The sequence below is a fragment of the Hypanus sabinus genome, chromosome 22 (assembly GCF_030144855.1).
Source record: "Hypanus sabinus isolate sHypSab1 chromosome 22, sHypSab1.hap1, whole genome shotgun sequence".
Lineage (NCBI taxonomy): Eukaryota > Metazoa > Chordata > Chondrichthyes > Myliobatiformes > Dasyatidae > Hypanus > Hypanus sabinus.
The window spans coordinates 61123360-61148901 of record NC_082727.1 but is presented as its reverse complement, the minus strand read 5'-3'; the positions used below and the strand labels follow the sequence as shown (position 1 = coordinate 61148901).

Below are 25542 nucleotides of genomic sequence, written 5' to 3'. Positions count from 1 at the left end.
GAGACACATGCGATTTGCGTGATCCAATTGTAAAAGATAATGAGTTAATCAGATCAATTACTTAAACCTTGCTAAGATTGAATTATACTTTTGTAAAATCTGGTTATATCTTCTTTGCACGTGGATATTATCTATTGCCCAGATCAGAAATGCACAAATCCAAGACTCTTTGGGATGTGAATTTTATTAACGCATGAAATTTGCTGATTTGGTGTTATGCTTGGAATTGACTTTGTATGATATTGGACTAATTTATTATGTTCCGTGTGGTCTGTGTCTTATCTGCTCACCTGCACTTGTGCTTGTGACTGGGGAGATTGAAGTACTGAAGGAAAGTCATATTGATACAAATGACCCAACGCTGATTAACATACTGATGATCAAAGGTGACCTTCAGGATTTGTGCTCTGAAAAACCAAGACAGTCTTTTCCTGCAGATAATCCTTCCAGTCTTTGATTTGTACACACGAACCATGCTGCTGATTGAATACATCACTGACAGAAATTACTTAAGAAATTGTTTTTTGTGGTCTTGAGCCAAAGCAGGTCACTTTCCTAATTAAGCATATGGATTTTTTGAGACTTAAATCTTGGAATTAATGGGCAATAAATCTCAGAGCAATTATTATCCAAGTTTTCAAAACTATGCGCAATAAAGTATTTTGGCTGCATTCCAACATCAATAAACTGTACAGCTATCCATTTCCGTTGATAAATTCCCAGATTGCCTTTAGATGACAAATCAGTAGATATCAGTTTCTACTTCAGTGCTTCCCAGAATAAAGCACTAGTACAACACACACAAAATGCTGGAGGAACTCAGCAGGCCAGGCAGCATCTATGGAAAAGAGCAAACAGTCGACGTTTCAGGCCGAGACCCTTCATCAGGACTGAAAAGGAAGGGGAGAACTCGAGTAAGAAGTGTAGGTGGGAGGGGAGGAAGAAGTATAAGGTGGCAGGTGATAGGTGAAACCAGGAAAGGGAGGGAGTGAAGAAAAGAGCTGGGAAGTTGAAAGATGAAAGAGCTAAAGGACTGGAGAAGGGGAAAGCTGATAGGAGAGGACAGAAGACCATGGGGGGGGGGGGGGCAACTATCAGTAGTTTGAGAAATTGATGCTCATGCCATCAGGTTGGATGCTACTCAGATGAAATACAAGGCATTGCCTCAGGTTGGCTACAGACTGTGATAATTAACAATGATAAAGTTCATGACTTGTCCACTTCCTTTCATGTATTTGTGAAGTTGGACCTGCCTCTACAGCTACCCTGGCAATGTTTTCCAGTGTTGGGGAAACAAAAGGCAGGTCATGTGAATCAAGTTTAGTCATAGAGTTTGAACACTGTCACAGATAACGTATGAGGTGAAGTGTATCCACATTTCCTGAACACTGTTTACTATAGTACTTCGCTGGAATCTCTCCTCCGGATATTGGTGGACAAAAGACCTGTTGCAGCACTTCAAGCAGTCTGCACAGTGCATTAGCATACATTTCAAACACAAACATTAAAATCATTTAGTTTGAGAGATTTCATGTAGGAAATGATACTCATTTACTGGGTAGCTTTCTAGGTTAAATGTCAGAGTATTGCAGTTTGCTGACTTTTTTTGGTTGTTTGTCAGGAATTTTACTGTGATGAAAAACCAAAATAAGGTTCAGATTGTGATCTGTATGATGCATGTCTGTTAGCTGTAAATCTACCATCTCTATAATCAAAGTTCAAAGTAAATATATTATCAGACTACATAGATATCACCATATACATCCCTGAGATTCCTTTCCTTATGGGCCTTCGCTGTAGATACGAAGAAACACAAAGAAAAAACCAAAATTACACACAAAGATAAACAACCAAAGTACAAAAGAAAACAAATAGTTCAAGTATAATAAATAAAATACTAATAATAAATAAATTAGTAATAAATAATATTGAGAACATGAGTTGTGGAGTCCTTGAAAGTGAGTCCATAGGTTGTGGAATCAGTTCAGTGTTGGGGTGGGTGAGGTTATCCACACTGGTTCAGGAGCCTGATGTGTTGAATCAGTTCAGAGTTGGGGTGAGTGAAGTTATCCACACTGGTTCAGGAGCCTGATGTGTTGAATCAGTTCAGTGTTGAGGTGAGTGAAGTTATCCACACTGGTTCAGGACCTGATGTGTGGAATCAGTTCAGAGTTGGGGTGAGTGAAGTTATCCACACTGGTTCAGGAACCTGATGGTTGAAGGAATAACACCATAAGATATCGAAGCAGAAGTAGGCCATTCAGCCCATCGGGTTTGCTTGGCCATTCAATCATGGGCTGATCCAATTCTTCCAGGTCATCCCCACTCCCCTGCCTTCACTCCATACCCTTTGATGCTCTGGCTAATCAAGAACCTATCTATCTCTGCCTAAAATGCACTCAGTGACTTGGCCTCCACAGCTGCTCATGGCAACAAATTCCACTGATTTACCACCCTCAGACTAAAGTAATTTCTCTGTAAATATAACTGACCTTGGTTGTATGGAACCTAAGGTTCCTGTACTTCCTGCCTGATGGCAGCCACAGGAAGAGAGCATGTTGTGGATGGTGGAGACTGCAGTCTCGTGGCTCAGTGGTGAAGAGGACTGTTCCTGTGATGGACAGTGCTGCCACTCCCAGAAGAGCCTGTAACACGTAATTCACTATCATCACTGTGTTCCGTGTGGTATGATGTGGGTGATCAAGGTCTCACTGTGTTCCGTGTGGTATGATGTGGGTGATCAAGGTCTCACTGTGTTCCGTGTGGTATGATGTGGGTGATCAAGGTCTCACTGTGTTCCGTGTGGTATGATGTGGGTGATCAAGGTCTCACTGTGTTCCGTGTGGTATGATGTGGGTGATCAAGGTCTCACTGTGTTCCTTGTGGTATGATGTGGGTGATCAAGGTCTCACTGTGTTCCTTGTGGTATGATGTGGGTGATCAAGGTCTCACTGTGTTCCGTGTGGTATGATGTGGGTGATCAAGGTCTCACTGTGTTCCGTGTGGTATGATGTGGGTGATCAAGGTCTCACTGTGTTCCGTGTGGTATGATGTGGGTGATCAAGGTCTCACTGTGTTCCGTGTGGTATGATGTGGGTGATCAAGGTCTCACTGTGTTCCGTGTGGTATGATGTGGGTGATCAAGGTCTCATGACCATGATTGTTCTCAGCAAATTTTTCTCCAGAAGTAGTTTGCCATTGCCTTCTTCTGGGCAGTGTCTTTACAAGATGGGTGACCCCAGACATTATCAATATTCTTCAGAGATTGCATGGCTTCAGTGGGTGTATGGCCAGGCCTTGTGAAATGCACTGGCTGCTCATACGACTGTCCACCGCCTGCTCCCACCCACGTGACCTAGATCAGGGGGAGGGGCTAAGCAGGTGCTACAACTTGCCCAAGGGTGACCTGCAGGCTGGTGGAGGGAAGGAGCACCTTATACCTCCTTTGGTAGAGATGTATCCCCTCCCCACCACTCATATATCACATGATTAGAAGCAGAAAAAATAGACATTGTGGGTTTTGTACAACATTTTTACAGGGCTCAACAAGCTGCATGCAAGGATGGCGTTTCCCTTAGTAGGGGTGTCTCGAAAGAAGGGTCACAGTATCAGGATATGGAAACAACACACAAAATGTTGGTGGAACACAGCAGGCCAGGCAGCATCTATAACAAGAAGCACTGTCGACGTTTCGGGCCGAGACCCTTTGTCAGGTCTCGAAGGGTCTCGGCCCGAAATGTCGACAGTGCTTCTCCCTATAGATGCTGCCTGGCCTGCTGTGTTCCACCAGCATTTTGTGTGTGTTGCTTGAATTTCCAGCATCTGCAGATTTCCCCGTGTTTGATCAGGATATGGAGTACGACCCCATCTACACTGAGATGGGTATCTTATGCTATGTCCTAAATAACGTACTAACTTACTTTGGAATGTGAGGCAAGAAAATCCAGAACGTGTGCAGGGAAACACGTGCAGTCAGGGAGAGAATGTGCAAACTTCACTCAGCACCCAAAGTCAGCTTTGAACTTGTGCCGATAGCACTATTTGGCTATTATAGCCACGAAAGGTATTGATGGGTATGGGCAACTAGATGATCATGTGGGGTCTTTGCTTTTCCCACTGAGATCAGGTGAGTTTAGAACTAGAGGTCATAGCTTAGGGGTGAAAGGTAAAATATTTAGAGGGAATCAAGAGGGAATTTCACTCAGAGGATGATGCGAGAGTGGAAGGAACTGCCAGTGGAAGTGGTTTGATCGCAACATTTAAGAGAAGTTTGGTTTGGTACATGGATGGGAGGGGCATGGAGGGCTGTGATAGGACTAGGCAGAATAATACTTTGGTATTGACTGCTTCAGATGGGCCGAAGAGCCTGTTTCTGTGCAGTATCACTCGTTGACTCTATCAGTAGTGATTTTATTGAAAGGTAGGTGCTTTTGAAGAGCTGAAAGTCTTAACTCCTGCTCCTATTGTTCTTTGCTATCTTTTGTGAAGTTTTCTTGAATTAGTCTATTTCAACTAACTCACTAAATTCAGTCAGCTTGTTTGATTATCACACACTACCAGACATAACTGTCTACCATGCCACACCTCAACCGAACTCTCAATTTACCTCTTTAAATATTTACTCTATCACTGGTCACTGCAGCTGCAGAAGGAGCATCTGCCTGGCTTCTTCAAAGTTTAAAGTTCAAAGTAAATTTATTATCAAACTACATATATGTCACCATGAAAAACTCTGAGATTCATTTCCTAGCAGGCATACTGAATAAATTCATGATAGAAAGATAACCATAATAGAATCAATAAAAAGTGTTCAACAAAAGACAGAAAGTCTGCAAATATAAAAATAAATAAATAAATAAATAAATAAATAAATAAGCTTTAAATATTGAGATAAGATGAAGAGACATTGAAAGTGAGTCTGTAGACTGTGGGAACAGTTCAATGATGGGACAAGTTTGAAGTCCTGTCCGACTGGCAATGGGGATCATTCGATGATAAATGGATTACCACTGTGTTCAGTTTTCCAGTGAGCTCCATTTTGTTCCAAACTAATGTTTATCACTGTTGGTTTCACTTCTGAGATGAACTCTGGAGCTGCTGAAGGGCCTGTGGGGAGGAACACCTTTGAATCATAAGGGCAGCTCACCTCTGCCCCCTCATCAGTTGGTTGGGAAGTCTGCTATGGAGAGCAAGCTGGAGCCCATGCAGCAGGCTTCCCCTCTCCACCCATCTCATGATCCCAAAGGAATGGCAGACACTGATACAGTTTAGCATCACAGGAGTTCCCAGCCAGCGTTGAATTTAGGACCGCCTTATGGTCTCCAGCTCCAGGTTTTTCCTCAGGGTTTACTCCCAAAGCCTCCCACAAAGCAGCACAGTTTTCCTTCTCCTGGATGAGCTGCCAACCATGGCTAATGAGCTCTGTATACCAAAGTGACTTGTTTGAAAGCACCAGTAACTCGCTTTGCATCTTCTGCTGTCAGAAGAAATGATTCTACAGTATTGGGCTTAGTAGCTGAGCCACACGTTAAGGTCTGGAACTGTCAGAGGCTATTTGAGATGCGTGCCATTGGGATCTTTTAATAGGTAGTGGGAGCTTATTCCTGCTAGTTCCCTGGCTACAACAACCTTAAGGAACCAATACTAAAGAACTGAGCTTGAATTAATATATTTTCAGTTCTGAGTTTTGCTCACTGATAATGGGTTATTCCCCCCCCCCCCCATTACAACAGCTACTCACTTCCTCAAGCCATTCAGGAAATTTTAGCTCCTGTTATCATATGAGGTCAATGGGAGATCAGCAAACTACCGAATGTTTTACGTAGTTTGCAGGGTAGAAGAAATGGAATGCATTTGTAAAACAAAATACAATGTACGTGTAACAAAATATCACAATAACAGTGTAACAATGTAATGTATTTTCTCACATTTGACCAGTTGCCTATATAAGACCATAAAATATTGGAGCAGAAATAGACCATTCAGCCCTTTGAGTCTTTTCTGCTGTTCCATTATGGCTGATTTATTATCCCTCTCAAACCCATTCTGTCCTTTTTGTGTAACCTTTCATGTCCTGACTAATCAAGAACCTATCAACCTCTGCCTTAAATATACCCAATGACTTGGCCTGCACAGCTGTCTGTGGCAATGAATTCTGCAGGTTCACCACTCTCTAGTTAAAGAAATCCCCCCCCCCGCCATCTCTGTTCTAAATGGATGTCCCTCTATTATAAGGCTGTGCCCTCAGATCCTACACTCCCCACTATAGGAAACATTCTATCCGTGTCAACTCTTTCTCAGCTTTTCAATATTCAGTATTTATTCATGTTCTTAAACTCCAGCGAGTACAGGCCCAGAGCCATCAAATGCTCCTCGTATGTTAACCCTTTCATCTCAAAATAATTCTCATGAACTTCTGGACCCTTTCTAATGTCAGCACATTCTTTCTTCAATGAAGTTATTTATCATCATCAGCATTATGTGCAGTGTTGTACGACGTGGGCGATCACCATCTTTCCGTGACCGTGATTGTTCTTGGCAAATTTTTCTACAGAAGTGTTTTGCCATTTCTTCCTTCTTCGGAGATTGTCTGTCTGGTGTCAGTGGTCACATAGGACTTGTGATATGCACCAGCTGTCCATGCAACCATCCATTACCTCATGCTTCACGTGACCCTGCTCAGGGGCTAAGCAGGTACTCACCTTGCCCAAGGGTGACCTGCAGGTTAGCGGAGGGAAGGAGCACCTTACATCTCCTTTGGTAGAGACGTATCTCTACCCTGCTATCTGATTATTTAGAACCCTGTTTAACTTACAAAGTATATGTAGGTGGATAATACACCAAAAGCATATGGGATAAACAACACATACATGAGATGCTGGAAATCCAGTCTCCCCACCTTCCCTCTCTTCCCCCCTTGCCCCCCCCTCTCCCTCTCCCTCTCCCTCTTCCTCTCCCTCTCCCTCTCCCTCTCCCTCTCCCTCTCCCTCCCCCTCTCCCTCCCCCTCTCCCTCTCCCTCTCCCTCTCCCTCTCCCTCTCCCTCTCCCCCTCCCCCTCCCCCTCCCCCCCCTCCCCCTCTCCCCCTCTCCCCCTCTCCCCCTCTCCCTCCCCCTCTCTCCCTCTCTCTCTCTTTTCCCCATTCCCATTCTCCCTCTCCTTCCCCCACTCAGACTAGAATTAATCTATGGGGAATTCCTCTCTATAGATGCTGCCTGACCTGCTGAGTTCCTCCAGCATTGTGTGAGAGACTGCGGGAGAGAAGGAGGGAGAATAGGAGGGGAGAGAGAGAGAGTGGGGGGGCAAGCGAAGGGGACACACACTGGATTTTCATCAACTGCAGAATCACTTGACTTTACATAACATAGACTAAAATAAATCTATGGAGAATTCCTCTCTATAGATGCTGCCTGACCTGCTATGTTTTGGGCCGAGACTCTTCATCTGGACTGGAAAGGAAGGAGGAAGAATTGAAACATTTGAGCTATTAATCAGAATTGTCCACAGTGAAGTGCCTTATTTACTATATTTACACACTTCATGGATTGGCTGGATCTTTCTCTGAGCACCAAGAAGCCATTTCTTATACCTACCTAGTGAAGTGTGGCTTATGGCTGCTTTTCTCTCACTCTACCATAAATTGCAGAACAATTGTGCTGTGTTCCATCGAGTAACCAGGTGAATAAAGGACACGGCTGTACGTACCTTAACCAAACTGACTGAAGAATAGGTAGTGAGCAGCCAAGAGTTCTAATCAGGTTATAAGGTAAACCAAATGTGTTGAGTAAGGAGTCAAAAATAGGAAGAAACAATGCTAAAGATATTTTCCTTTTGATAGTAATTAAAGTTGCATGCACTTTCTCAGAGCTGGCGAGATTTCCTTTATTGAGATACAGCGTGGAAGAGGCCCTTACAGCCCTTTGAGCCATGTTGCCCAACAATCCCCTGGTTTAACTCTAGCCTAATGACAGGACAATTTACAATGAACAGTTAACCTACAGACTGGTATGTCTCTGGACCATGGGAGGAAATCGAAGCACCTGCTGGAAACCCACTCAGACACAGGGAGAATGTACAAATTGCTTACAGACCCTGGTGGGAGTTGAACCTATGTCGCTTGTATGGTAACACATTGTGCTAACCACTACACTTCCATGCAGCCCCATTATTTTGCAGAATTTAAGAAACCCTGATTAGATGTTCTAACACAAAGAGATCCTGCAGATGCTGGAAATCCAGAGCAAAACACATGTCAGACCCTTCATCTGTCTTGACCCAAAACGTTGACTGTTTATTCATTTCCATCGATGCTGCCTGACCTGCTGAGTTCCTTCAGCATTTTGTAGGTGTTGTATCACTGCAGTGAATCTACACTGCTCTTGATTCCAGTGAGTTTGATCCAAATACTTTCTCTGGCAGCTACTGACTGCACTTTGGATGAAAGTATTGGCCCTTGGGTTTCTATTAAATCTCTTCCCTCTCACCTTAAATCCACTTGGATTGTAACTGATTTAGCTACAAATATGCTATCTTTGAAATTTGCAGTTCAATTTTCACGTAATTATCTACCACAAAACTTGACTGTGCAAAGTTCTTGTGTGTACTGGGTTACCATAGTATTACTGATTTACACCGGCTGTTGAATGAGAGTGTTATGTCAAGTAAATTTTTAATCTTAGCAGTATTTACATCAAAATGACAAGCTAACGAGCTTGCTGATTTAAAAAGGCCCTTTTAAAATCATAGCTTTTTAGCAGGCATTTTTTTTCAGTATTCACGGTGGCCGAACTGCTACCTGAATCTTTTTAACTAAAAGCATTCTTGTTAGTAAGAACAAGAATCCTCTACGCTGGTGAGACCCATTGGGAGTTGGGTACCACTTAATCGAACACCTCTGCTCTATCCACCAAAGTGGAAATTCCTGGTGGCCCAACATTTTAATTTCATTCTGATTCCCATTCTTATTCTGATATGTCGGAACATGGCCTCGTCTTGTGCCATGATGAAGCGATCCTCAGGATGGAGGAGCAACACCTTGTATTCCGTTTGGGTAGCACTTGACCTGATGGTATGAATATAGATCTGTCTTCTGGGATTAAAAAAAAAATCACTCCCCACCCTTCTTCTATTCCCACTCTGCCTCTTCTTAACTCTTCTCACCTGCCTTTCCAGGTGATCACTTCTCGTCCTTTCCATTCTTCCATGGCCCACTCTCCTCTTCTATCAGATTCCTTCCTCTCCAGCCCTTTATCTTTCCCACCCACCTGGCTTCACCTATCACCTTCTAGCTATTTTCCTTCCCCTCCCCTCACTTTTTTATTTTGATGATATCTCCCTTCCTTTCCAGTCCAGAAGAAGGGTCTCAGCCCAAAACATCGACTGTTTATTCATCTCCATAGATGCTGCTTGACCTGCTGTGTTCCTCCACCATGTTCTGTGTGTCACTTTGGATTTCCAGCATCTGCAGACTTTCTCCTGTTTAGGTCTTTGTAGCGTCTACTTGAGAACAAACTTAAGAGTCACTGAGAGGCAAAGTGAGAGAGTATCGCACTGTATGATGAGCTTCCAACTAACTGAATTCCAAGTTGAAAAAGTATGTTTAATCCTTTATTACAAACCAGCAATAAAATCATTCGACACTTGCGTATTGCATGTAAAAGTAATTAAATCAAATTCAAACAAGGAAAAATGTGCACTCCCTACTCACCCCCTTTCTATACCGCCAAAGCACGTGAACAGGTGACTATACTTGTTTCATGTTTACCACCACCCAATGGCACGTACAAACCCATGTGAAAAATTACTTTAACCCAGAGTGAGGCTGCACATCACAAATACAAGACAGACAATCAATAAAGAGACATGGCTCCTACAGACTTGCTAATAAGTGACAGGAGCAAGGCCGTGCATCCTACTGAGGGGAGGTCTTTTTCTGATTCAATTGTGTTTCTTGCATTTACTGTGAATGCCTGTCTGAGTTGTATATGGTGACATCTATGTCATATGATAATAGATTTAGTGTGAACTTTGAAATATGTGTATGCTTGCTGAATCCTTGCTAGCACAAGTAGACAGCAACAGGAATGAATCTGTGAAGTGATGAAAGTATGTGTCCCAGTAACATAGTTTCCCAATGCAAATACAGGGCAATTTGGGGTAAGTTAACCATAGCAAGCACGAACAGCTGGATAACACTATTTATGTTAGGTGTTTGCAAAATTCAGATCTTCGCATTGTCAGAACAAGCAGTTATCCACCATCTTGCATGTGATTTCAGCATTTTGCAAGGGTTTTGGGGATCAGTACCTGATATAAACGTGAGAAATCTGATCCTGTTGCACGCAGAATATTGCAGCTAAAATGTGCCCGAGACAATCGTAAGGTATACTGACTCAAATGGCCCAGCCCCATCTTTCCAAATTGACAACCTTGTGTTGTGTTACTTGAATGTGTTGAGATTACAGAAGCTGCTCACAGTGATGCAGTTAAAGGAATACAGGATGGATTCCACTGGAGAATGTTCAACAAGCAAACTCATTCGTTAAACTGACTCCAGAGAAGCGTTGTTTTGCCCATTTGTCACGTGTCTTGCCAGTCTCTATTGACTTTTCAATCATTTCCTTCTCCAAATTCCCTTTCTGTCTGCACATTTCCTGTAAATATTATTCAGAAAGCTAATTTTCACAATGTTCTTTCTAATATATTTTTTTTACAGCTGTGCAGTCCAACGATAGCTCTGAGCAGGAAATTTTTACACGGCCTAAAAACTGCTCAGCACTCTAAATACTTTTTTTTACAATATGCATATAATGAATATTTAGAATGAAAATTGAAAAATCACATACTGTTAATTGAAGAGTGTAATGAAATGCAATACAACACAGAAAATCTTCAATGTTTCATTAACTTTTTTAGCTACGTCCAATTCCAGTTACTGGGAGCATTTCAGTTGCTGTGCAGTTGCGTACCTGTGCCGTTTAGAAGGAGCAGTGCATCTTTACTTAGGGACTTGAGGTTTTAAAATGAGGGGATAGCTTGAAAGATTAACATGCAAAATGAGTGTTGCATTATTCTACAGAGTAACATCTTACAGAATCTGAAGACATTCAATTATTTGTGATAACTTTTGTCTCGCGTTGTTTTATCCTTTAACTAAGAGGAAAAAATAAAGAGAGATGAGAATGGATATCGGACCGCTGGAAAATGATGCTGGAGAAGTGGTAATGGGGGACAATGAAATGGCAGATGAACTAAATAAGTACTTTGCATCAGTCTTCACTGTGGAACACACTAGCAGTATGGTGCTAGTCATGAAGTGTGTGAAGTTACCATAATTAGAGAGAAAGTTCTTGGGAAACTGAAAGGTCTAAAAGTAGATAAATCACTAGATGGACTAGATGGTGAACACATCAGAGTTATGAAAGTGGTGGCTGAACAGATTGTGGAGGCATTGGTAAAGGTCATTCAAGAGTCGCTAGATTCTGGAATGGTTCCGGAAGACAGGAAATTTGCAAATGTAACTCCACTGTTCAGGAAGGGAGCAAGGCAGATGAAAGGAAACTATAGGCCAGTTAGTCTGATTTCAGTGGTTGGGAAGGTGTTGGAGTCAGTTATTAAGTATGAGATCTCAGGGTACTTGGAAGGCATGTGATAAAGTAGGCCATAGTCAACGTGGTTTCCTCAAGGGAAAATCATGCCTGACAAATCTGTTGGAATTCTTTGAAGAAATAGCAAGCAGGATAGACAAAAGAGCATCGGTTGACGTGTACTTGGATTTTCTGAAGGCCTTTGACAAGGTGCCGCACATGAGGCTGCTTAACAAACTCTGAGTTCCAGGTATTACAGGAAAGATTCTAGCATGGATGAAGCAGGAGGCAAAGAGTGGGAATAAAGGGAACCTTTTCTGGCTGGCTGCCGGAGACTAGTGGTGCTCTACAGGGGTCTGTGTTGGGATTGATTCTTTTTATGTTATATGTAAATGATTTGAAAGATGGAATTGATGGCTTTGTTGCTGAGTTTGTAGACAATATGAAGATATGTGGAGAGGCAGGTAGTTATGAGGAAGTAGAATGGCTACAGAGGGGCCTAGATAGATTAGCAGAATGGGCAAAGAAATGGCAGATGGAATACTGTGTTGGGAATAGTATAGTCATGCACTTTGGTAGAAGAAATAAAAGGTTGACTAAAGAGGCAAATACAAAAGAACTGAGGAGCAAAGGGACTTGGGAGTCCTTGTGCAGGATTCCCTAAAGGTTAATTTGCAGGTTGAGTCTGTGATGAGGAAAGCAAATGCAATGTTAACATTCATTTCAAGACGACTAGAATATAAAAGCAAGGATGTAATGTTAAGACTTCATAAGGCATTGGTGAGGCCTCATTTGGAGTATTATGAGCAGGTTTGGGCACCTTATCTTAGAAAGGATGTACTGAAACTGGAGAGGGTTCAAAGGAAGTTCAGAAAAATGATTCCAGGATTGAATGGGTTTTCGTATGAAAAGCGCTTGATGGCTCTTGGTTGTATTCTCTGGAGTTCAGAAGAATGAGGAGAGTCGTAATTGGAAGCTATTGAATGGTGAAAAGCCTTGTTAGAGTGGATGTGGAGAGGAGGTTTCCTATGGTTGGAGAGTCTAAGACCAGAGGACACAGATTCAAAATAGAAGGGTATCCTTTTAGAACAGTTGAGGAGAATTTTTTCTCCAGAGAGTAGTGAATCTGTGGAGTTCTTTGCCACAAGCAGCTGTGGAGGCCAAGTCTTTATGTATGTTTAAGGTAGAGGTTGATAGATGGTGATTGGTCAGGGCATGAAGGGATACAGGGAGAAAACAGGAGATTAGGGCTAAGGGAAAAATTGGATCAGCCATAATGAAATGGTGGAACTGCCTCAATGGGCCAAGTGGTCTAATTTGGCTCCTATATCTTGTGGTTTTATGGTCTAAATGCTAAAATTTTGACAAAATTTTGGAAGTTCACTGCATGTTTCTTTAGACCTCCTTTTAAATTATTTTTCAGGGCTTTAAAGAATAAATGAGGGAATCTTCCCAAATGGAAAGAGAGTAAATTAGACAATTGTCACTCAAATTACTTCAAGTTAATCAATGGGTTGATTACTTTAAAGGTGGTCAAAGAATACTGGGGATCTTTTGGATAATACAACACATAAAACAAGGTGTTCAAAGTAAATTTATTATCAAAGTACATATATGTCACCATATACAACCCTGAGATTCATTTTCTTGTGGGCAATCACAGTAACTACAAGAAACACAATAGAATCAATGAGAAACTGCACCCAGCAGGATGGAGAATTAACCAATTTTCAAAAGATAACAAACTATGCAAATACAAAAAGAAAGGGGAAAAATAATAATAATAATAATAATAATAAAGTAAGCAATACATATCGAGAAATTGAGATGAGGGGTCCTTGAAAGTTAATCATAAGTAATGGGGTGAGTGAAGTTATTCCCTCTGGTTCAAGAGCCTGATGGTTGAGGGGCAATAACTGTTCGTTAACCTGGTGATGTGGAAGCAAAGGATAAAAATAAATAGTTTTAGTGCAATACATGTTGCTCTAGTCTTTTGTGAAATATTTAGTGATTGACTTGGTCGTGCAGTTAGAGGCCAACCTTGATGACTCCAATGATTACATAAGCATTGAAGAATATTTAGCACCCAAGGTATGAGGGAAGTCTTCCTAAAGTAGAGGCAGTGGCTTTTGGGCCATGTGTGTTGCTCTAGCTCGGAGATTACATCATCAACATCAGGTGACAAGCTACAGACCGGCATGCTAAACATCTGCCTCTTCATAGTAAATGGTGAAGTGTCGTTTGTACATGTTGCTTAAAGATGTTCAGATGGTAGTGAAGAAAATTCTGACTCCCTGGCATTCCCTATCTAGCTGAACTTCTCAGTATATGGTTCTGAAGGTGATCAAGCTGGTGCTCTGCAAGTATGCCACATGCCTCCACGTGGGATGAGTATTCTTAGATCTGAATGTCAAGAAAATTCCCCATTCTGCGCCTGCTGCCTTGTTTAATATTTGTTTCAGAGATAGTATTTGTAGAGAAACTGAGGCATGAAGTGGGCAACCAATTCCCCCCTTTTCTGGGGCAGAGACAAATAGATAGTGGGTAAGAGTAGACAATTTGGAAAACATCTGAATGACCTACGGGGGTGGGGGGGGGAGAGAGAGAGAGAGAGAGAATTCTATCATCTTTAACTTTACAATCAGCAGGTTGAAGATGGAATTTTCCCAATGACCTTCAGTGGATAAATGTTTGCTAAGTATGCTGGAAGTGGCTTGTAAACTCACTCTGGGTTAAGGGTTAACAAGTTGATATATGCAGGAACATGTATCCAAGAACTGCTGGGTGGAGTTTCACTGTAGTCATAGAGATGTGGTTTGGGCCTGAATAAAGACTGTTTGGCAACAGCAATTCATTAAGCTAAAATGTAAGTTAGACTATAAACAGCTGGGTATTATGTCCATGTTAGTAATTTGCATCTTAGCATAATCCCCATAACTAATGAAAATATAATGAGTATTACATTTCACAATGGAGATTGGATAGGACTTCCACTAGAGGTCAGGGGTTAAGGGTGAAAGATGAAAAGTTTCAGGGGAACATGAGGAAAAGCTACTTCACTCAGAAGATTGTGAGAGTGTAGAATGAGCTGCCAGCACATGTGGTGCATGACAGCTCATGGGAGTAGCCAGTTTAAATTGTTTGGCACAGCATAGATGGGCTGAAAGGTCTGTTTTCTGTGCTGTGCTTTTCTGACCCTATGATCTAACTGGTACAGTAGAGTTGAGGATCAACTATTGAGCATCAGGATTTGCAAGTTGTTCTGTGGTTTGTGGTTATCTCTCAATTCTGAGAAGCAGCTGTTTTCTTCTCTCCTTGGAGAGTAGCTGAGGAGAAGTGGGATAATGGCTGCCTGATTACTGACGAGTACGTTTGGCTTTGTTTGTAACAAGTTGTTGATTGAAGACCACTCATCTAACATTACTTTTATTTGCTTTTTGTTCTCAGTTTGTGGCTGTGACCTGGCCAAGGGTGGATTTTTCATGAAGAACAGCGATTACCTTTGCTCCCTGGACTATCAGCGCATGTATGGAACCCGTTGCCAAGGCTGTGGAGAGTTCGTTGAGGGGGAAGTAGTGACAGCACTAGGGAAAACCTATCACCCCAAGTGCTTTGTCTGCTCCATATGCAAGTAAGATAACATATTACATGTGTGAAATCTGGGGGAACTGGGAAACAAAACTGACAAGAAATGTTGGAGCTTAGAGGAATGAGAGATGCTCTTACTGAAATATATAAAATCCTAGCAGTTGAGATGTTTTCTCTTGTGGGAGAGCCATGAAGAAGGGGACATATTTACAAAGTTAGGGACCAGTTATTTCAAAGTTCAAAGTAAATTTATTATCAAAGTATATATATATATATATATGTGTGTGTGTGTGTGTGTGTGTGTTTGTGTGTGTATATATAAAAATAAAAACAAGTTTCACGTCACATGCTGATGATAATAAACCTGATTCGGATGTGTTTCTAACTAATTTGTTAGAAATCCCTCCTCTGAGGGTAGTGAATCTCTGGAATACACTGATTTTTCAAATGGTGAAGGCCAAATTATTAACTAATTATTAAATATACTGCATGTTTAAGATGGAGATGGTTAAGTATTTGAGTAATGGGATACTGGCACCAAAAAAGAGTTGAGGCCAGTGTTGATCAGCCGTGATCCCATTGAATAGTAGGTTTGGTTTGAGGGTTCTGTTGGCCTTCTCCTGCTATTTTGTGTTCTTCTGTGCTATGTTTCTTTATTTAAACATACAGGGCAGGACAGGCCCATCGACCCATCAACCCACACTGCCCAGCAGGCCAGCTATTTCACCACAGCCTAATCCAAAAGATTAAAAGTTCAATTATTATCAATGTATACAACTTGGAAATTATTCTTCTCCATGTAGCTATGAAACCAAGAAAGAAAAGATAGGCAGCATGATCATCAACCCCCAAATCCCTCCTCCCCACACAAAAATACCAAACAAAAATGGAATAGGCACATCAACCCCCAAATCCCTCCTTCCCGCACAAAAAAACAAACAAAGCAGAACAGGCACATTGACCCACCAAATTGCCCTCCCCACACAAAAAAAACAAGAAAGATTGGGTGAAAAATACAATTTTAAAAACTTGTAACTCTGAAAAAAGGTCTGTAATCCAAGTCCACATGCAAAATGCAGAATACCTGGGCAACACTCTCTGGGCCCAATGATAGGCCTTCCCTTTTCCATAGTTAGTCGATCAAAAGACAGACAGCTGGTGCTCTCCCTCTGCATTCGCTTTGAAGCTTCAATCTCCCTTGTTGCTTTGATTGGAGAACAATGGGAGCTTTAATCGATGAAATGGAGTCGAACAATGGCTTGCGCCCCATCCCACAGCTTTCTTACCACACATGCTGTCTCTGTCTCCCGGAATCCTCTCGGCGACTGCAGAGCCTGAACAACCCAACCGATCTCCAAGCTTCCACATTTGCCTCGATGTTTCGGTCTCCCTCGTCACTTTAATTGGCGAACAATGGAAGCTGTAATCTGCTAAATGGAGTAGAACATCGGCTGGCAGCCTGTCCGCCACGAGGTTCGCGCACGCTGCTTCTGCCTCCTGGAATTCTCTCGGAGACTGCAGAGCACTGGAACACCCAAACGTTCTACAAACAGCAAATCACAGGCTCCAGCAGTTCCAGAGTCACATCAAAGATGAAAAAAATGTAAAACGACATGAACGAAATGAAATATATGGTTCCATGTTCAATCCGGAAGATGTCGACTGAAGGACTGTTGTACGCAGGCAATATCTCGACTGACCATGGGACAATTTCAAAGACAAATTAACCTATTAACTGGTACATCTTTGGACTGGGGGAAAAGCCAGAGCACCTGGAGGAAATCCTCGTGATTCTTCGGGTAAGTACAGGCCCCTTACTGATGGCACCAGAACTGAACTCTAAACTCCAGTGCTGTAATAATGTCACGCTAACTGCTACACTACTGTGGTGTTAACCATGAGAATTAGCCTCGATACCTGAAATCTGAAACTTCATAGTGCTGATGCAGGTCATTTTGCTAATGTGCTAGGATAATTTGGTTGAATTCTGTACTGAGATGATCTAAAACCATCTTATGTTTAATCTGTGTATTGCTCTTGTCAAATGCTTCATCAAATATCCATTAAAATGTTCACTATATGTCATGAAATTAATTGTTCAGCAGCTGCAGTACATTGCAATATAAAACTATAAACTACAATTTGAACTATAAATTAAAACATTAAATAAGGATTGTATAGGAAAGGGAAGAATTACTGAGGTGTTCATGGGTTCATTGTCCATTCTGAAATCTAATGGCAGAAGGATGCTGTTCCGGAAATGTTGAATGTGCGTCTTAAGGTTTCTGCACCCCACTTGATTAGCAATGAGAAGAGGGCATGTCCTAGATAATGGGGGTCCTTAATGACAGCTGCCACCTTTCCGAGGCATTGCCTTCTGAGGGTGTCCTGGATGCTGGGGAGGCTGTTGCCCATGATGGAGCTGACTGAGTTTACAACTTTCTGCAGCTTATTTCAATCCTGTGCTGTGGATGCTGGGGAGGCGAGTGCCCATGATGGAGCTGACTGAGTTTACAACTTTCTGCAGCTTATTTCGATCCTGTGTCCTGGATGCCGGAGAGACGAGTGCCCATGGTGGAGCTGGCTGAGTTTACAACTTTCTGCAGCTTATTTCGATCTTGTGTTCTGGATGCTGGGGAGGCGAGTGCCCATGATGGAGGGGACTGAGTTTACAACTTTCTGCTGTTTTTCTGATCCAGTGCAGTGGCCCCTCCAGACCGAACAGTGATGCAAGCAGACATAGTACTCCCCAGGATACATTTCTAGAAATTTGCAAGTGTCCTTGGTGACATACCAATTCTTGTTAAACTCTGAATGTGATAGACCGTTTCTCATAGGGGAGATTTTGTCCCCTCTGTGTGGTTATAAGGTCAGGACATTAACTAAACGTTGACATTTAGATTCAGATTTTCCACCACCTTGCTGCAAGATTTCTGCTCTAATCATTTCATTCCTAATTGTAACTGCTCTTACATTTCTTGAGCATTATATGTCAAGACAAAATGAGTTCGTAGTTAAGAGATCCTGAGCTAGTTTACTGTTCTGTGGTGATTCACTATTTTTCGGTACAATGTTGATCTGTTTTGTGCTGCCAAGAAATTTTGGCTTGCGTTCCATTCTGCAACAAGTACTACACGTTATCCTTGCAAACCTTCCTTTGTGATTCCACAGCAGAGTTGTAGACTGATATTATTGGTGTTCAATCACTTTAAACCTTATAGTTAAACTTCTAATTGTGTTTTAAATCACACCTTATCTGATCCCTCATGATATTTGTCTCCTCCTTTCACTGACTAAGTTAGAGCTTAAGATCTTTGATCTTTGTGAAGATAATCCTTCTTTCTTGCACTGCTAGTTACTGTACCTGCTGTTGCCATATTCCCATCATCTGGAATGCCTTCTAGACACTAGAATTCTACAGCACAATACAGGCCCATTCAGCCCTCAATGTTGTGTCGACCCATTATTTTAAGGAATATGAGTACTAAACCCGCAATACCCCATAACCTCTAGATAGGTTTCTGTAGCTATCTTACTTCCACTGCAAGACCCTCGTGACAAATAACTTCTCCAGTGTGACTATTGATCAGTTTCCTAAATTCTTCTTCATTTTAGCCATGTTCCTTACTTGTTCATTGAGATGTTTTCTTTTATTTTTGCAACTCCCTTCCTACACCAATCAGAATTATTCAAACATTAACTTTAAGTTCTATTAGGGCATAAAACAAAGGAGCAGCCCATTGAGTCTGATCTGCCATTTCATCATGGCTGGTTCATTATCCCTCTCAACTTCTTTCCCCTGCCTTCACCCCATAAACCTTTCACACCCTGACTAATCAAGAACATATTAACCTCTGTCTTAAATGCACACAGTGACCAGACCTCCACAGTTGCCAGTGGCAATGAATTCCACAGATACACCACTAAAGAAATTCCTCCTCCTCTCTGTTCTAAATGGATGTCCCTCTATTTTGAAGCTGTGCCCTCTGGTCCTAGAATCCCCCACGTAAAGGAAATATCCTCTCCACATCCACTCCATCTTGCCTTTCAACATTCGATAGGTTTCAATGAGATCCCCCCCCCTTCTAAATTCCAGCAAATACAGGTCCAGAGACTTTGGTCTCCGTTCATCTGGTAACCCGTTCAATCCTGGAAACATCTGTCCAATGTCAATACATCCTTTTTTTAATAAGGGACTCAAAACTGCTTATTATACTTCAGGTGAGTTCTCACCAGTGCTTTATACAGCATCATTGTAAAGTCTTTTAAAATTTGGAAAGATAAAATTTTATTCATCGTTAACGGTTAATAGATAAATTACATGTCAATTTATTGCATCTTCAGTTGTATTTTGTACTGAAATCAGATCCCCATCATAAACTGTCATTAATCTTTCAAAGTAACAAAAGTAAAAAGGAAATTATGTTCAATTTCTTTCTGCTCTTTATTTTGTTCCTACTGTTATCATCTGCACTTTTTTTGTAATTTTTTTTATTGAAGTTCATCATCAAACAAACATTTCCATAAGATGTATTTCAGACATTGTACATATATATCATATAATCTTATATGTCACAAATCTCCACATAGTATTTATCTGAGGTATACACTTATAGAAGAGAGTGGAAAGAAAAAAACTATGTACAAGTAGGGAGTGATTTTTTTTTACAACATATTCATTGATTTGTGAGAATAAAATCAGGCCTATGAGGCATTATGTAGTTAAACCATTTTTCCCAGTATGAATCAAATTGTTCCAGCTTATGATTAACAGATGTTATGTTCTCCATTTTGTAAATGTCCATTGTAATTTCCATCCATGCATTTAAAGCTGGGCTCTCCTGTGACAACCATTTCCAAGTAAGAGTCTTTTTACCAGCCACCAACAGTATATTCATTAAATATTTATCTCTTTTCAACCATTCTTGAGGTATATACCCAAAATATATGGTCTTACTCTCGAAGGGTATTTCACATTTAAAGATGTCTTGTAGGGCATTGTGTATCCCCCTCCAATAGTCTTTGATAACAGGGCAGTCCCAAAAAATATGATAATGATTTGCATTTTGATTTCCACAATTTGTCCAGCAAACAGGGAGGTAAGTTACTTATCATAATGGAATTTCTGAGAGGGTGTGATAAAATATCTTATCAAGTTTTTCCATCCGAAGTCTATCCATTTCTGTGAACTGGTACACTTCCATTGATACCTCCATATTATTGTCCATTCTTCCTCAGATATAATTATCCCTCCTTCCTTCTCCCATTTTGTTTTAATGTATGAAGTCAAATGTGTTTTAAAATTTGACAAACCGTTATAAATGCTTGAAATGATTCTACTACCATTATCTGAATTATATGCTTTTCTAAATAGATCTATCAAGCATGTTCTTGCCTTGGTTACATTTTTAAGCGTCCTATTAACATATTGTTGCATCTGTAATACCGATAAAAATCTTGTTTTTCTAATAAGTGTTTCTCTTTAAGCATTTCAAAACTGAACAGTGTTCCTTCTTTCATTATGTTGCAAAGAACTGTTATTCCTTTAGCTGCCCAGTCCTTAAATCTAGCATCCAGTTTATTCGGTGTAAAATCCGAGTCATATGCACACCATTTAAGAATTGCAAAATCTCCCTTTAACTTACATTCTTTTATAGTAGTTTTCCATATTTTAGGAGTCAATTTCACCTATCAATAGTATTTTTGTACCTTTTGCAGGTTGTTATCAGGCAAAATTGCTTGTATGGGGATGGGAAGTACCCGCTCCTCAATGTTTATCCATTGAGTGTCAAATGATGGGTTGCACCAGCATATCCCCATCCCTCCCTTTTCCTTTGCTAATTGCAAAGTTTTGAGACAAACTCTAGGCCTTTTACCTTGCCAAATATACCTTGATAGCATCTTGTTCCATTCATTGAATTGATTTTCATTAATCTCTATTTCAGGGTCTGAGAGGGACATATTCATTAGTATATTCTGGGCAGTATATTCATTTTAATAGACTCAATCCTTGAACTGAGACTTAAAAAAGGAATCAGGTTCCATCTTGCCATATCCTCCTTAATTTTTTATATAAAGGCTGATAATTACATTCTGATAATTTTGCCATATCTTTTGGCATAATGATGCCCAAATATTTGAAAGACTCTGTTTGCCATGCTCAGGGATATCTACTTTCAATTTCTCTTGGTGGGCTATAGTTATATGAAAATAATTGGGTTTTATCTTTGTTGATCTTGTATCCTGATAATTGACCATATTGTTCAAAGGATTGCATCAATTTAGGTAAAGAATATGTTGGTTGCCCTAGATAGATCAAAATGTCATCCGCGTAACAAGCCAATTTATGCTCTGTCCCTTTAATAGTAATTCCCCTGATATCTTCATTTTGTCTGATGTATTGAACTAATGGTTCCAGATATAATACGAAGAGTAGCGGTGACCATGCACAACCCTGTCTCGTGCCCCTTTCTAGGGTAAGACTATTTGATAAATATCCATTGATTTTAATCCTAACAGTAGGATTGTCATATAGTGTCTGCATAGTTTTAATAATTGTGTCTTGGAAACCAGATCTATGTAAAACTCTAAAGAAAATTCCAGTTAACCGAATCAAATGCCTTTTCAGCATCAACGCTTATCACTATTGCTTGGATTTTATTTTTTTGTATATGATCCATAATGTGAAGTGTCCTTCGTATATTGTTTTGTGTTTGGCGTTGTTGTATAAAACCTGTCTGATGGTTACGTATCAGCATGGGTAGAAACTCCTCTAATCGTTTGCCCATGATGGAGGTAAATAATCTATAATCTACATTAAGAACAGATATTGGTCTAAACGACCCGCATTCCATTTTATCCTTGCCTTCTTTCGGTATAGTTGAGATTATCGCTTCCTTCCAGCTGGGTGGCATTTGTGCCTTTTTTAGAGCCCAGTTCAGCGTGGGGAGTAAAACAGGAATTAACTCATTTTTAAATTCTTTGTACCACTCTGCCATATACCATATGATCCTGGTGACATGCTTAATTTAAGCCTACTAATTGGAGCTTTTAATTCAACTTCAGTTATGTCAGCAGTCATCATTCTATTTTGTTCTTCGCTTAAAGTAGGTAACTCTAGCGAAATCAAGAAGGTGTCAATTTGGGTTATGCTTCCCCCTGGAACTTTGGAATATAGAGTTTTGTAAAACACTTCAAAAGCTTCTTGAATTTCTAACACCTGTCCCCACACCTCCCCCCTTACCACCATTCCAGGCCCCAGACATTCCTTCCAGGTGAGGCAACACTTCACCTGCAAGTCTGTTGGAGTCATCTATTGCATCTGGTTCTCACGGTGCAGCCTCCTCTACATTGGCAAGACCCGACGCAGATTGGGGGACCACTTCGTCAAGCACCTACCCTCCATCTGTCACAATAGACAGGACCTCCTGGTTGCCACCCACTTCAACTCTGCCTCTCATTCCCATCTAGATATGTCCATACATGGCCTCCTCTACTGCCATGATGAGGCCAAACTCAGATTGGAGGAGCAACACCTCATCTACCGTCTGGGTAGACTCCGGCCTGGTGGTATGAACATTGAGTTCTCCAATTTCCGGTAATTCCCTCCCCCTCCCCCTTCCCCTATCCCAGGTCCCTCTCTGTCTCTCTCCCCTTTCAACTTTCTGCTTCTCTATCTCTACAGTTCTTTCATGCTTATCCCCTCCCCCTCCCCTCTTTATCTTTGATTGGCTTTCCACCTGGCGCCTCTAGGCCCTACCCCCTCCCCTATCTCTATTACTGGGCTTTGGCCCTCTCTTCCCCCCTATTCCTGATGAAGGGTCTTGGCCCGAAACGTTGGCTACTCTTTTCTCACGGATGCTGCCTGGCCTGCTGAGTTCTTCCAGCATTGTGTACGCACTTCTTGAATTTCACTTAGCTTATTTTTTATCATTTTTGTTCTTGGGTCCCTAGTTCTATGAATTGTATTTTCAGCTATTTTTTTTTCAGTTTCCACACCAGTATTTTCATAGACTTTGATCCACTTTCATAATGCCTCTGTTTCAGAAACATTAAATTTTTCTTGATTTCTTGCATAGCAAAACTATTAATTTTATTCCTAATTTTTTAAATTCCCTCTTATGTATCCTGTGCCAAATTCAATTTGTGTTTTTTCTCTAGTTCCTTCAACCTATTTTGTAATTCCTCTAATGTTTTATTCCTTATTTTTTTCTTATATGAAGATATTGCTATAATTTTCCCTCTTAAGACAGCCTTCAGAGTATCCCATAAAATGGGAAGTGAAACCTCTCCATTATCATTGAATTCTAAGTAGAGACCAATTTCTGTTTTAATTTGTTCCTTAAAGTACGGATCATAGAGTAGACTTGAATTTAGTTTACAAATAGTATGGGTGCATGGTCACTTACATCTATTGTCCCAATTCCACAGGTGTTTATTTTGTCTTTGTCTTTTCCAAATGTTATGAAATAGTCTATTCTTGTCTATACAGAATGGGGAGCAGAATAATGAGTGTAATCCCTTCTGCCAGGGAAAAGGTCCCACCATATATCGATTAAACCAACATCCTTAAAAAGTGTATTAACTTTCTTATGTCAGGATTTTGTTTCATAGGTTTTTCTATTGGAAGAGTCTAAGTTTGGTTGTAATTGTAAATTTAAGTCTCCCCCACATATCAGGAGACCTTCTGTTTCTGGTACCATAATATCAGTAATTTTCTGAAAGAAACCAATATCACTTCCCGGGAGTGCGTATGTATTCAATAGGGTAACTGAATTTCCATCTATGTTTCCCCTTACCAGAATATATCTGCCCTCCTTAGCTCCCATTTCAAATTCTTTTTCAAAATTTAGCTTACTTGAGATAAGAATAGCAACTCCTCTCCTATGTTCTGATTTATATGAGGAGAAAAACAAATTAGTGAAGCCCATTCTCTTTAGTTTTCTATGCTCATTATCACTTAAGTGAGTTTCCTGTAAATATACTACATGGGCTTGTTCTTTTTTCATTTTGGATAAAATTCTATTACATTTGATTGGATTTAATAGCCCATTGATGTTAAAAGAAATGAATTTTAATTTGTCCTTGGTCATCTGTATTTATCTGTCAATGTATCATTGAAATTAGCAGAATAAAACTTAATCGATCTACTCCCTGAACAAATAAGAACCAAGAAATGCAAATAATATCAAAAAAGGCAACAAAGTTGTGATTCCAAGGCTGAAGTCTCTAGTAGATGGCCCTCCATTGAACTAGAGGAAATATCTAGCTGTGGGGGATAACCCCTCCTACTTGTGAGTTGAGGGCCCCCATTGCAGTATTCATAAAAGTCGGTGAACAAATCCATTCCACAGAAAAGATTTCCCTGTGTACTCCTCCTACACACATGCACGCGCGCATACACACAAATATATATATTCTGATTTTGGTGGGGAGAAAGGAATAAGTGAGTGAATTAAGGATAACAGCTAAGTAATATAAAATCCACATTATAATAAGTATTTCTCGAGATAGGTATATAACCATCTACTTTTGCTTTCATTTAGCTTCTCAACATTTTTAAAGTTAGCCAAACCTTATGGCTCTTCTGGAGGGGTTAAGGGCTGTCTTTGAAAAACTCCCGGTCTCTTCCTGATATACTTCTCTCGGCTTCCTCCCATCTCCTGCTTTCTCAATTCTCACACTATTTCCCAAACAGAGCGGGATAATTCCTCTGCCAGGTTTTCCCTCGGTTTGATCACGCTGACGGGCAACTCTCTGGCCTTCATGTCTGTAGTCGCCTCTTCCACTGTCTGATACAGTTAGATCCCATTTTGATAAAACACTCGAAGTTTAGCAGGGTTTAGAGTTCGAAATCTAATCCTTTCTTGCTTTAGTATTCGCTTTACTTCAGAGTATTCTTTACGTTTCTGCAGGACCGCGGGGGGGGGGGGGGTAATCTTGATCAAAATATATTAATTTATCATCTAAAAACACCCCCTTCTTACCCCAGGCCCTTCGTAGAATCTTCACCTTGGTACTGTATCGAAAGAATTTAATTACTATTGAGCATGACTTGCCTTCTCTGCCTCGGGACGATCGCGCGATGCGCCCTCTCAGTTTCCAGCTCCACAGTCAAGGGAAGCTCCAGCACGTCCCGCAGCAACTTTTCTACAAACTCCGTCATAGACGAACCCTCTGCTCTTTCTGGAACGTTGTATATCCTGATAATTTTCCGCTGTGATCTTCCTTCCAGGTCAAGCAGTTTACCTTCTTGTTGATTTAATATTTTTATCGTCTTACTTAGCATCTGTTCCACATTTTGTACGTGATCTTCCAACTTCAACTCGAGTCTCTGCCGCCACTATTTTTTGATTGAGGTTGGCGAGCTCT

General features: G+C 40.9%; 1 protein-coding gene across 9 annotated transcripts in view; it reads left to right on the top strand.

The window, feature by feature from the left end:
• The window catches only part of ablim1b (actin binding LIM protein 1b), a 400575-nt gene that overhangs the window by 181422 nt on the left and 193611 nt on the right, over window positions 1–25542 (top strand). For 8 of the 9 annotated variants that reach the window (XM_059947920.1, XM_059947911.1, XM_059947912.1 and 5 more), the window contains one exon: window positions 15031–15214. In XM_059947920.1, coding sequence (XP_059803903.1) covers window positions 15031–15214 — 184 coding nt within the window. Of the gene's footprint in view, window positions 1–14730; window positions 14751–15030; window positions 15215–25542 lie in introns of those variants that run through there. The other variant, XM_059947917.1, reaches the window with a different exon arrangement.